This window comes from Ranitomeya variabilis, chromosome 2 (assembly GCF_051348905.1).
Source record: "Ranitomeya variabilis isolate aRanVar5 chromosome 2, aRanVar5.hap1, whole genome shotgun sequence".
Taxonomy (NCBI): domain Eukaryota; kingdom Metazoa; phylum Chordata; class Amphibia; order Anura; family Dendrobatidae; genus Ranitomeya; species Ranitomeya variabilis.
The window spans coordinates 643,136,115-643,150,532 of record NC_135233.1 but is presented as its reverse complement, the minus strand read 5'-3'; the positions used below and the strand labels follow the sequence as shown (position 1 = coordinate 643,150,532).

At 42.6% G+C, this 14,418-nt stretch overlaps 1 protein-coding gene across 4 annotated transcripts in view; it reads right to left on the bottom strand.

The window, feature by feature from the left end:
- TBCE (tubulin folding cofactor E) overlaps positions 1–14,418 on the bottom strand; it is a 266,118-nt gene that overhangs the window by 54,746 nt on the left and 196,954 nt on the right. For all 4 annotated transcript variants that reach the window (XM_077289136.1, XM_077289135.1, XM_077289138.1 and 1 more), the window contains 2 exons: positions 14,337–14,398; positions 13,742–13,806 (listed from right to left, as the gene is read on the bottom strand). In XM_077289136.1, the coding sequence (XP_077145251.1) occupies positions 13,742–13,806; positions 14,337–14,398 (127 nt within the window). The remainder of the gene's footprint in view (positions 1–13,741; positions 13,807–14,336; positions 14,399–14,418) is intronic.

Below are 14,418 nucleotides of genomic sequence, written 5' to 3'. Positions count from 1 at the left end.
GTTCAGTTACTTAGCTAGTCCGACCTGCGATCTTTGCCACTAGGATCATAACAGTTATGTTACATTACATTGATTTATTAATGATCTACAAAAGCGGTACCTTCCCTTTAAGGTTGAGAGTAGTGACAAAATACAAAAGTGACCAAAACAGCCAAAAAGGATGAGAACAGAGAAATGGTTTGTGGTCACCCCCAACAGAGCCACTCCTTTATAAGGATTGTCTTGCTAATTGTCTATCATTTCTACCTGTTGTCTGTTCCATTTGCACAACAGAAGGAGAAATTAATTCACAATCGTTGTTTCTTTATAACTGGACAGGTTGATTTCACAGAAGTGTGATTGACTTGGAGTTGCATTGTGTTATTTAAGTGTTCCCTTTATTTTTTTTGAACACTGTATATTTTTATTTGTAAAAATTATTACTTGATTTTTTTTAGTTTCCTTGGAGGACCCGAACCTGCTAATGATCGGTCACTATTATATACTGCAATACAGTGATGTTGCAATTTAAAGAGAAATAGTAGTTCTGCTACGGAGCATAGCGTGGCAAGAACAGGTGCCATCAGCAGGAGAGGGAGTGTCGTGGGAAGCCAATGCAATTGTTTAAATGCTGCTATCAGGGATTGACAGCAGCTTTTAACTGGTTAAAATGCGGTGAATGGCGAAGTTCCCTGCAGTTACAGGCAGGTGACAGCCATGTAACAGTGTCAGCATGAGCTGTCAAATGATGACAAAAATGTACACCATAAGTCATTAAAGGGGTTCTCTAAGAAAGGCCCCGTTCCATATTTCAAGATGCTGTCTATATTAGTGATTTGTCAGGATGTTTTGCAGCTTGAAGAAACACTGCTTGAGACGTGTCTCGACTGTTGGAGGAACAGCATCGTACAGAGGAGTATTGAAGCTGGAGAAAAAAAGCCCTACTCAGGGGAGGAGAAGTTTTGTTTTTTCCTCCTGCTACAGCCCTGCTCATTGGCTGAGTGAGAAGATCAGTTATTTTTGTTCATGATATTGCTCCTCTGACCCCTGACACTCGAGACACATCTCAAGCAGTGTTTCTTCAACTTGTGATGCTGCAACCTGTCCTTATACATGACTAAAAGGGTTGCAGCTTGAAATATGTGACGGTTTACATTTGTATCAGTTGAAAAACAAACAAATAAAAAAAGGAGCATCAGCCGAAGAGCACAGTGAGTCCACATGGGGAGATGGGGAGGAAGGATTAAAGCTCCACATACTTCATAGGGGCAAGAAAGATTCCTATCCTCCCATCTTTCAGGTCAGCCTCTCCTCCTCGCACATAGATCAATGCAGTTCAAGTTAAACCCTATACTGGAGTGACTGCCAATACAGCAAGAGACTCGCAGAGTTAATTCAATGAGTAAAAAAAGCTTATACAACTCCATAATAAATAGTTTTGTTTATTTGTTATTGAGTTGTAAAAGTTTTTTTGCTGGTTTCTTTAGCTGTCTTACAATATGACACCTGAATACGATGACTGGACCTGGTAGCAGCAGGCCGATTGAGATGTAACTCAATTCTGTTACTCCAGTCTATGTGTGGGAGTCCAAAAGTACAATATATGATTAGAGGGAGGTCCTCTATTCTATCCGCCAGCTCCATATACCTTATACAAGCACTATGCATGAGAAAGTAGAGCTGCAGTATGGGAATGGAGGGAATACAGCATGAGACAGGAGTGCTGGCAAACACAGGAGAGAGGTCCTCCCCCTCTCCTAGCTTTATTCAAAGCATTTCAGGAGAGGAGGAACAGACTGCTACTAAGGAGGAGAACACTTTTAAGGTTCATGGAATAAAAAAATGTTCAGGTTACTGGGCTCCATAACAGTTACCGTATATACTCAAGTATAAGCCGAGATTTTCAGCCCATTTTTTTAGGCTGAAAGTCCCCCTCTCTGCTTATACTCGAGTCACCCCCACCGGTCTGTCTCTCCTGGTCCGTCTCTCTTCCCCAGGGGGGTGTTTCATACCCCCTCCTTCACAGCAGCAAAGGCGGCGGAGCAGCGCGATCCTGGCATGTATTGAGTCCCGGAGGTAGCGGCGTGCTGGTAACGTATGGAGCAAGAGGTAGCTGTACGGCAGATGGAGGATTCGGGCGGCCTGTACTTTCAGTGCCGCACGCTTCACTTCCAGTGAATATTCATAAACCATAATGAGCGGGACCGGAAGTGAAGTGCACGCAGCGAAAATACAGGCCACCCGCAACCACCACCTGCCATACGGCTACAGCTTGCCTCCACGACTGCTACTGCTGCTTCATACGTTACCGGCACGCCGCTACCTCTGGGACCCCATACATGACAGATTGGCGCTGCTCCACCGCTGCTGTGAAGAATTAGGTAAGAAACACTCACAGACTGACGGGAAGGTTAGACTCGCGGGGAGAGGGGAGACTCGCTGGGAGACTAGAGGACCCAGTACTTGCTACATCTCCTCCCTTGGCGTATACTCGAGTCAATAAGTTTTCCCGGTTTTTGAGGTAAAATTAGGTACCTCGACTTATACTCGAGTCAGATTATACTCCAGTATAAACGGTATATGAAGACTGTTGTGCCTTTTGTATTCCTTTGTATAATAACAGGTACACTTTATTTTAGCAAAAAAGAAAAAAAAAGGTCCTGCACCAGGCGTCTCTTCATAAAATCTTCAGCATTTTATTCTCATGTCAACAAAGAAAACATCATCTGGGGACGCAGCCCCTAAACGCCTGACGAGTTTCGAAAAAAGTTCTTAGTCATAGGCATAAAAACATCCTTATATACCCATTCCATTAAGCAAAACCATGTACGTACACCTGTTACTTGACATGATTGGTTTACATTCATTACAAAATCAAATGTGAGAGCCTACCAAAAAATCATGACGCCTACACAGATTATCGCCTCCTTGTCCACACAAAATAGGTTTGTGAGAGATATCTCTACTTACTCAATATAACAACTCTATGGATAAAAAATAAATAAATAAAAAGTATCCATTGCAGCATGTGTATGCTGTGTGTGACAACTGAAAACCTGCTACAATAACATCCAGTACAGCCTGTATATGAAATGTGTTACAGCTGAGCATCTGTTACAATATCACCATTGCAGTCTATTTGTGCTGTGTCACAGCTGAGCATATGCTACAATAACATCCAGAACAACCTGTGTATGATGTGTCCCAGCTGAGCATCTGTTACAATATCATCTATTGCAGCCTGTGCAAACTGTGTCGCAGCTGAGCATCCGCTACAATAACATCCAATGCAGCCTATGTATGTATGCTGTGTATCACAGCTGAGCATCCGCTACAATAACATCCAATGCAGCCTATGAATGCTGTATATCACAGATGAGCATCTGCTACAATAATATCCAGCACAGCCTGTGTATGATATGCTTGTATGTGCTGTGTGTCACAGCTGAGCATCCGTTGCAATAACATCCAATGAAAAAAACAAACAAACACATATACACTCAAACTGCCAACTGCTATTAATAGAAATAGCTAATGTCACTGCGATAGTTGAGCCCTACAGGGAATCTAGCTCCCAACTATATTATCAATATAAGCTTCATGACACCTCAAAGTGCGCTCCCAGTCCCCACCCTGGGCCGGCTTCTCGACTCTCTCTATGCCTTTAACCCTTAGGGAACTTACATCTCCAGCATGCTTCTCCCGAAAATGTTTGGAAAGTCCTGACAATCCCCGATGGTTGACAGTGCTTCTAAGCCGTAATATGCTCTCCAATTCTTTTTTTACGGACTCTCACAGTGCACCCTATGTAGTACTTACTGCACACCACGCATGTCGCCATGTAAACAACATGTGTGGTGTTGCAATTAATAAATGCTTTAATCAAATATTTCTTGTTGGTCATACCATTACAAAATTCATTTGTTTTCTCCATATATCTACACAGGGTGCTCTTCTTTCCCCCACATTTATTACACCTTTTTTGTGTCAACCATATAGGTCTCCTTTCTGCACTGACAAAAAGACTTGGGGATAAGATATTACCTAATGTTCTGGCACGTCTGGGAACACAACAATAGCCTTTTTTCAAGATTTTGTCCAAAACCGAATCCTGATAGAGAATGGGCAAAAACTTGTGCATCAGTGCGACAATGTTATTATAGTCCACACTATAGGTGGTGGAAAATGTAGGTATGTTCTGTGCATTAACTCTGTCTATATGGTTTTCATCACCAAGTATGGACTCCCTAGTTCTCTCCTTTACCAAAGTATCCGCCCTTTGGAGCATCCATTTTTTATAACTCCTATTTTTTAACCTCCTTTCCTGATTTTCTCTGGCTAGTGCCTGTTCTGTGGAACACGGTCTTTTAGCCCACACCATCTCCCCTATGGGCAAATTTCGTATCACATGCGGAGGATGACAACTTTCCGCATGTAAAACGGAATTGCCACTGATAGGTTTCCTAAATAGGGTGGAGTGAATAATGCCCAACTCTGCATTACCTGTCAGGACAACATCCAGATAGGGAGCCTCTTCACCATGGACTTCAACTAATGTTTGCCCGATTATTAGCCAAAGAGGGCGAAAAATTCACCCCCATTGGACAGCCTTGCACCTGTAGATAATATGATGCATCAAATATGAAGTAATTAGTGACAAGTAAATGCTGAACTGTCATGATGATAAATCTATTAGTATCTGCTGGATACATGTTAGTCTGAAACAAAATATCACTTATGGCTGCCACAGCCAATGTATGCGGGATACAAGAGTAGGAGAGAGATAACATCAAACGTTACCCATGAGTAGTCATGCAACCAAGTAACATTTCTGATGTTGGACAACAAATGTTTTGTTTCTTTAACCCCTTTACCCCCAAGGGTGGTTTCGACGTTAATGACCAGGCCAATTTTTACAATTCTGACCACTGTCCCTTTATGAGGTTATAACTCTGGAACGCTTCAACGGATCTCAGTGATTCTGACATGGTTTTCTCGAGACATATTGTACTTTATGTTAGTGGTGAAATTTCTTTGATATTACTTGCGATCATTAGTGAAAAAAACTGAAATTTGGAGAAAATTTTGAAAATTTCACAATTTTCCAACTTGGAATTTTCACACCCTTAAATCACAGAGATATGTTACACAAAATACTTAATTAGTAACAATTCCCACATGTCTACTTTACATCAGCACAATTTTGGAACCAAAACTTATTTTTTGTTAGCGAGTTACAAGGGTTAAAAGTTGAAAGGTGATTTCTCATTTTCACAACACATTTTTTTTTTTTTAGGGACCACATCACATTTGAAGTCACTTTGAGGGGTCAATATGATAGATAATACCAAAAAGTTACACCACTCTAAAAACTGCACCCTCAAGGTGCTAAAAACCACATTTAAGAAGTTAATTAACCCTTCAGGTGCTTCACAGGAATTTTTGGAATGTTTAAAAAAAAAATTAACATTTAACTTATTTTCACAAGAAAATTACTTCAGATAAAATTTGTTTTATTTTGCCAAGGGTAACAGGAGAAATTGGACCCCAAAAGTTGTTGTACAATTTGTTCCGAGTATGCCGATACCCCATATGTGGGGGTAAACCACTGTTTGGGCGCATGGCAGAGGTCAGAAGGGAAGGAGCGCCGTTTGGCTGGAAATTAGATCGGTCGCCATGTCGCGTTTGAAGAGCCCATGATGTGCCTAAGCAGTGGAAACCCCCCAATTCTAACTCCAACCCTAACCCCAACACACCCCTAACCCTAATCCCAACCCTACCCATACCCCTAACCCCAACACTAACCACAACCCTAAACACACCCCAACCCTAATCCCAACTCACTCCTAACCCCAACACACCCCTAACACAACCGTAAACGTAATCCAAACCCTAACACCAACCTTAACTTTAGCCCCAATCCTAACCCTAACTTTAGCCACAACCCTAACCCTAACTTTAGCCCCAACCCTAACCCTAACGGGAAATAAATACATTTCTTTTATTTTCTTATTTTTCCCTAACTAAGGAGGTGATAAAGGGGGTTTATTTACTATTTATAGCGGGTTTTTATGTTTGGCATCTGTCACACACTAAAAGACGCTTTTTATTGCAAAAAAATATTTTTTGCATCACCACATTTTGAGAGCTATAATTTTTCCATATTTTGGCCCACAGAGTCATGTGAGGTCTTATTTTTTGCGGGAAAAGTTGACGTTTTTATTGGTACCATTTTCGGGCATATGACATGTTTTGATGGCTTTTTATTCCGATTTTTGTTAGGCAGAATAAACAAAACCAGCAATTTATGAATTTCTTTTGGGCGCTTTTGTTTTGGCGCATGTATACAATAAAAACTATTTCATAGAAAAAATTATTATTTTTGCTTCACTTTATTCTGAGGGGTATAACTTTTATTTTTTCGCTGATGACACTGTATTGCGGTTCATTTTTTGCAGAACAAGATGACGTTTTCAGCGGTACCATGTTTATTTATATTTGTCTTTTTGATCGCGTGTTATTCCAGTTTTTGTTCGGCGGTATGATGATAAAGCATTGTTTTGTGCCTCATTTTTTTTTTAAGTAAGCTGTATGGCGGCTTGTTTTTTGCGGGACAAGATGACATTTTCAGCAGCACCATTTTTAATTATATCTGTCTTTTTGATCATCTTTCATTGCACTTTTTGTTTGGTATGATGATAAAGCAATATTTTTTGCCTCATTTGTTTTTTACAGTGTTCACTGAAGGGGTTAACTAGTGGGACAGTTTTTAAAGGTCGGGTCCATACGGACGCGGCGATACTAAATATGTGTACTTTTATTGTTTTTTTATTTACATAAAGAAATGTAATTATTGGAACAATATTTTTTTTTCTTTATTTAGGATTTTTTTTTTTTTTACACATATAAAATATATATATTTTATATTTATACAGGGTGGGACATCATGGTACAGTGTCAGATCGCTGATCTGACACTTTGCACAGCACTGTGTCAGATCAGTGATCTGACAGGCAGTGCTGCGGGTTTGCCGGCGCCTGCTCTCAGCAGGCGCTTGCAAGCCACCTCCCGGCAAGACCCAGAAGGCCCCCTGCGGCCATCTTGGATCCAGGGCCTGCAGGGAGGAGGATGGAGGAGACGCTTGGAACAATGCGATCACATCGCGTTGTTTTGAGGGTCTCAGGGAAGCATGCAGGGAGCCCCCTCCCTGCGCAATGCGTCCCTATGCCGCCGGAACGCTGCGATCATGTTTGATCGCAGTGTTCTGGGGGTTAATGTGCCGGCAGCGGTCCGTGACCGCTCCTGGCACATAGTGCCGGATGTCAGCTGTGAGCGCGGCTGATTGCATATGATGTACTATCCCGTCGGTGGCCATACGGGCACAGGTCACTTCCACAGGATAGTACATCTAATGTCAGAAAGGGGTTAATAAACCCTACCATACGATTTACTACCAGCTGCAATTTCTTATCTGCCCGTGTAGAAAGTCTCTCATTCAAACTCCCAATTCCAGCAACAATAGGACAGAGAGTATATACCGTATATACTCGAGTATAAGCCGACCGAGTATAAGCCGACCCCCCTAATTTTGCAACAAAAAACTGGGAAAACTTATTGACTCGAGTTTAAGCCTAGAGTGGAAAATGCAGCAGCTACCGGTATATGTCAAAAATAAAAATAGATACCAATAAAAGTAAAATTAATTGAGACATCAGTAGGTTAAGTGTTTTTGAATATCCATATTGAATCAGGAGCCCCATATAATGCTCCATGCAGTTCTTTATGGCCCCATAGATGCCCCATATAATGCTCCATGCAGTTATGGCCCCATAGATGCTCCATATAATGCTCCATGCAGTTATGGCCCCATATAATGCTCCATACAGTTATGGCCCCATAGATGCTCCATATAATGCTCCATACAGTTATGGCCCCATAGACGCTCCATATAATGCTCCATGCAGTTATGGCCCCATAGATGCTCCATATCATGCTCCATGCAGTTATGGCCCCATAGATGCCCCATATAATGCTCCATGCAGTTATGGCCCCATAGATGCTCCATATCATGCTCCATGCAGTTATGGCCCCATAGATGCCCCATATGCTCCATGCAGTTATGGCCCCATAGATGCCCCATATAATGCTCCATGCAGTTATGGCCCCATAGATGCCCCATATAATGCTCCATGTAGTTATGGCCCCATATAATGCTCCATACAGTTATGGCCCCATAGATGCTCCATGCAGTTATGGCCCCATATAATGCCCCATATAATGCTCCATGCAGTTCTTTATGGCCCCATAGACGCTCCAAACAGCATTGTGCCACATGTAATGCTGCTGCTGCAATAAAAAAAAAAAATCACATACTCACCTCTCGTCGCTGCCCGCAGCCCCTCAGCGTCCCGTCTCTCCGCACTGACTGTTCAGGCAGAGGGCGGCGTGCACACTCATACGTCATCGCGCCCTCTGACCTGCACAGTCACTGCAAGAGGACGGGAAGACAGAGCGGCGCTCGGCGAATGGAACACGGACAGGTGAATATGAAATACTCACCTGGTCCCGGCGCTCCTGACGCTGTCCCTGCCTGTCCCATGGTACCGCAGCTTCTTCCTGTAATGAGCGGTCACTGGTAACGCTCATTACAGTAATGAATATGCAGCTCCGCCCAAATGGGAGTGGAGTCCATATTCATTACATTAATGAGCGGCACCACGTGACCGCTGAATAGAGGAAGAGCTGCAGCGAGGAAGACCATGGGACATGCTGGGACAGCGTTAGGAGCGCCAGGAGCAGGTGAGTATGCGACAGTCCTCTCTCCCCCTCGCCCACCGCCGAACATGACTCGAGTATAAGCCGAGAGGGGCACTTTCAGCCCAAAAATTTGGGCTGAAAATCTCGGCTTATACTCGAGTATATACGGTAGTTTATATTTTGGCCAAAATATGCAAGCTCGTAACCCACGTCACGGGTTCCCATGCTTACGAGTCCTAATTCTAAACAGCAAAAGCACAAAAAGAGGATTCAGAGATCCTCCAAAAATTCAGAAAAAACAGCAAAAAGGCAGAGATGCCTACCTGCCTAGGCCTCCAAACAAATGCACTATTAGGATGCAGTGGACCCATGTGGTTAAGATGCCGGCAACACAGACTACACCAGAAAGAAATTTTGTCAATGTTGTCCGACACTGCTACTTACCGCCCCCTATCCAGCTGCAAGAATGCAAGAGGAGTTGTGCTGTGTTCTTGGGGAGGGAGTGCCATTGGGGGCTATTTCTAAAAAGACATCAGAATATTTATATGTAGAGAAGCCTGTATGTCCTGTGTTTCATGCCCTCCCCAAGGTGCGCAAAGCTCAATTTCCTCCTCCTCTCCGTCCTATTGTTGCTGGAATTGGGAGTTTGAATGAGAGACTTTCTACACGGGTGGATAAGAAATCGCAGCCGACAGTAAATCGTATGGTAGGGTTTATTAAGGACACAAAACATTTGTTGTCCAACATCAGAAATGTTACTTGGTTGCATGACTACTCATGGGTAACGTTTGATGTTATCTCTCTCCTACTCTTGTATCCCGCATACATTGGCTGTGGCAGCCATAAGTGATATTTTGTTTCAGACTAACATGTATCCAGCAGATACTAATAGATTTATCATCATGACAGTTCAGCATTTACTCGTCACTAATTACTTCATATTTGATGCATCATATTATCTACAGGTGCAAGGCTGTCCAATGGGGGTGAATTTTTCGCCCTCTTTGGCTAATATTTACATGGCTCATTAGGAAAGACAGTTTGTACCCAATCTGACAAATCCATATTTGAAGCATCTGGTGTGGTGGGGGAGATGCATCGATGATGTCATAATTATATGGCGTGGTTCCATCGATATATCCCTCCACACTCCTCTGTCTGGATTTATTGAGTATTTAAATAGAAATCGGGCAAACATTAGATTTACCTTTGAAGTCCATGGTAAAGAGGCTCCCTATCTGGATGTTGTCCTGACAGGTAATGCAGAGTTGGGCATTATTCACTCCACCCTATTTAGGAAACCTATCAGTGGCAATTCCGTTTTACATGCGGAAAGTTGTCATCCTCCGCATGTGATACGAAATTTGCCCATAGGGGAGATGGTGTGGGCTAAAAGACCGTGTTCCACAGAACAGGCACTAGCCAGAGAAAATCAGGAAAGGAGGTTAAAAAATAGGAGTTATAAAAAATGGATGCTCCAAAGGGCGGATACTTTGGTAAAGGAGAGAACTAGGGAGTCCATACTTGGTGATGAAAACCATATAGACAGAGTTAATGCACAGAACATACCTACATTTTCCACCACCTATAGTGTGGACTATAATAACATTGTCGCACTGATGCACAAGTTTTTGCCCATTCTCTATCAGGATTCGGTTTTGGACAAAATCTTGAAAAAAGGCTATTGTTGTGTTCCCAGACGTGCCAGAACATTAGGTAATATCTTATCCCCAAGTCTTTTTGTCAGTGCAGAAAGGAGACCTATATGGTTGACACAAAAAAGGTGTAATAAATGTGGGGGAAAGAAGAGCACCCTGTGTAGATATATGGAGAAAAAAAATGAATTTTGTAATGGTATGACCAACAAGAAATATTTGATTAAAGCATTTATTAATTGCAACACCACACATGTTGTTTACATGGAGACATGCGTGGTGTGCAGTAAGTACTACATAGGGTGCACTGTGAGAGTCCGTAAAAAAAGAATTGGAGAGCATATTACGGCTTAGAAGCACTGTCAACCATCGGGGATTGTCAGGACTTTCCAAACATTTTCGGGAGAATCATAATGCCGAGAGCCCTAATTTTGCCACAAAAAAATGGGAAAACTTAATGACTCCAGTATAAGAATAGGGTGGAAAATGCAGCAGCTACCGGTAAATGTCAATAATAAAAATAGATACCAATAAAAGTAAAATTAATTGAGATATCAGTAGGTTAAGTGTTTTTGAATATCCATATTGAATCAGGAGCCCCATATAATGCTCCATACAGTTCATGATGGGCCCCATAAGATGCTCCATATTAAAATATGCACAATATAATGCTGCACAAATGTTGATTATGGCCCCATAAGATGCTCCATAGAGACATTTGCCCCATATAATGCTGCACAAATGTTGATTATGGCCCCATAAGATGGTCTATAGAGATATTTGCCCCCATATAATGCTGTACAAATGCTGATTATGGCCCCATAAGATGCTCCATAGACACATTTGCCCCATATAATGCTGCACAAATGCTGATTATGGCCCCATGAGATGCTCCATAGAGATATTTGCCCCATATAACGCTGCACATGGCCCCATAAGATGCTCCATAGAGATATTTGCCCCATATAACGCTGCACATTGCTCCATAAGATGCTCCATAGAGATATTTGCCCCCATATAATGCTGCACATGGCCCCATAAGATGCTCCATATAACGCTGCACATGGCCCCATAAGATGCTCCATAGAGATATTTGCACCATATAATGCTGCACATGGGCCCCATAAGATGCTCCATAGAGATATTTGCCCCATATAACGCTGCACATGGCCCCATAAGATGCTCCATAGAGATATTTGCACCATATAATGCTGCACATGGCCCCATAAGATGCTCCATAGAGACATTTGCCCCATATAATGCTGCACATGGCCCCATAAGATGCTCCATAGAGATATTTGCCCCCATATAATGCTGCACATGGCCCCATAAGATGCTCCATATAACGCTGCACATGGCCCCATAAGATGCTCCATAGAGATATTTGCACCATATAATGCTGCACATGGGCCCCATAAGATGCTCCATAGAGATATTTGCCCCATATAACGCTGCACATGGCCCCATAAGATGCTCCATAGAGATATTTGCACCATATAATGCTGCACATGGCCCCATAAGATGCTCCATAGAGACATTTGCCCCATATAATGCTGCACATGGCCCCATAAGATGCTCCATAGAGACATTTGCCCCATATAACGCTGCACATGGCCCCATAAGATGCTCCATAGAGATATTTGCCCCATATGCTGCTGCTGCGATTTAAAAAAAAAAAATCAAATACTCACCTCTAGTTGCTCAGGCCCTAGGCAGTTGCTATAGTCACCTGTCCTCCGTTCCACGGCCGAGCGTCGCTGTGTCTTCCCCGTCCTCTGCACTGACGCTCAGGCAGAGGGTGGCGCACACTATTTGCGTCATCGCACCCTCTGACCTGAGCATCACTGCAGAGGATGCAGAAGACACAGCGGCGCCGACGGTGGAATGAGGGACAGGAGAATATAGCGCACTGCCACCGCCATACTCACCTGCTCCAGGCGCGGTCCCTGGACATCCCTGGTTCTCCGGGTGCTGACAGCTTCTTACTGTATTGAGCGGTCACATGATACCGCTCATTACAGTACTGAATATGTGGCTCCACCCCTATGGGAGTGGAGTCGGGTCCATATTTATTACTGTAATGAGCGGTACCATGTGACTGCTCAACGCTGGAAGAAGCTGTCAGCGCCCGGAGAACCAGGGACGTCCAGGCACCGCGCCAGGAGCAGGTGAGTATTCTTAGACAGCTGCCACTCCTCCTCCCCTGCCGACCCCTTGGAATGACTCGAGCATAAGCCAAGACGGGCAATTTCAGCCTAAAAAATGGGCTGAAATTCTTGGCTTATACTCGAGTATGTACGGTAAGTTCTCTGAGGATTAAAGGCATAGAGAGAGTCGAGAAGCCGGCCCGGGGTGGGGACTGGGAGCACACTTTGAGGTGTCATGAAGCTTATTTGATAATATAGTTGGGAGCTAGATTCCCTGTAGGGCTCAACTATCGCAGTGACATTAGCTATTTTTATTAATAGTGGTTGTCAGTTTGAGTGTATATGTTTGTTTTTTTTCATTGGATGTTATTGCAACGGATGCTCAGCTGTGACACACAGCACATACAAGCATATCATACACAGGCTGTGCTGGATATTATTGTAGCGGATGCTCAGCAGCGACACAGTATACACAGGCTGCAATAGATGATACTGTAACAGATGCTCAGCTGTGACACATATCATATCCAGGCTGTACTGGATATTATTGTAGCATATGCTGTGATATACAACACACAGGCTACATTGGATGTTATTGTAGCAGGTGCTCGGTTGTCACACACAGCATACACATGCTGCAATGGATAATTTTTATTTATTTACTTATTTTTTTATCCATAGAGTTGTTATATTGAGTAAGTAGAGATATCTTTCAAACCTGTTTTGTGTGGACAAGGAGGCGATAATCTATGTAGGCGTCATGATTTTTTGATAGGCTGTCTCATATTTTAATTTGTAATGAATGTAAACCAATCATGTCAATCAACAGGTGTACATGGTTTCACTTAATAGAATAGGTATATAAGGATGTTTTTATGTATTGTTCATATGCCTATGATTAAGAACTTTGTTTGAAACTCGTCAAGCCTTTAGAAGCTGCTTCCCTGCATGATTTTTTCTTTTTTGACATAAGAATAAAATACTGAAGATTTTATGAAGAGATGCCTGGTGCTGGAACTTTTTTTCATTTTTTGCTATTGCTACTGAGTGGTGTCCACTTGTTCCTGGCACCTGTGTTCATTTGGATTCCGGTGAGGCAGCACTAATCCCTTTCCCTGCTCCCTATATGATGTTGGACTGACACTTTATTTTATTTATATTACAAAATACAAAAGCATACATGTTGCATCCTTTTGGACTCACCTGTGATATATCATTTCCATCAACTGACAAACTATTTAAAGAATAAAAACTTTCAGTGCAGCAGCCTAAACAAAAAAAAAGCACAAAAAACGTATTTTAAGTAAAACATAAGTTGCTTTGATTGTGTTATTCACAAAATAAAACCAAGAGTTATTCCCCCCCCCCCCCCCCCCCCCCAAAAAAAAAAAAAAAAAAAAAAGCAAAAATAGGGAATAACTTGTTGATTGTTAGGGGTCTGACTTCTAGGGCTCCAGCAGTCCCGAGATCAAAGCTCTGGAAACCCGAGAATGGGGCTCTGCATCCACATTCTAACTGGAGCAGAGATGATAATGCAAGGCCTCCATTCTATTCATGGTCTATGGGACTGACTGAAAAGTTGGTCTCAGACAATAAATGGAGTGAAAGCTGTGCATGCGAATCTTGGCTCAATAAAGGACAGGGCTGCAGAACCACTTTCTCTGAGTCCATGGGCTTGATCTTGAGATCTCTGGAGGTTTCAGCAGTCAAACCCACAGCAATCAGCAAGTTCTCCTCTATCCTAACATGCTTTTTGGGGGAATAACTATGAAGCATAATAAAGGAAAAATACACTCACCATGCTGAACAGGAAAGTTTATCGATGAAATCCTATTATTTGAAACAATGAGGTGCTTTAATCTGCAATGAACAAATGACAT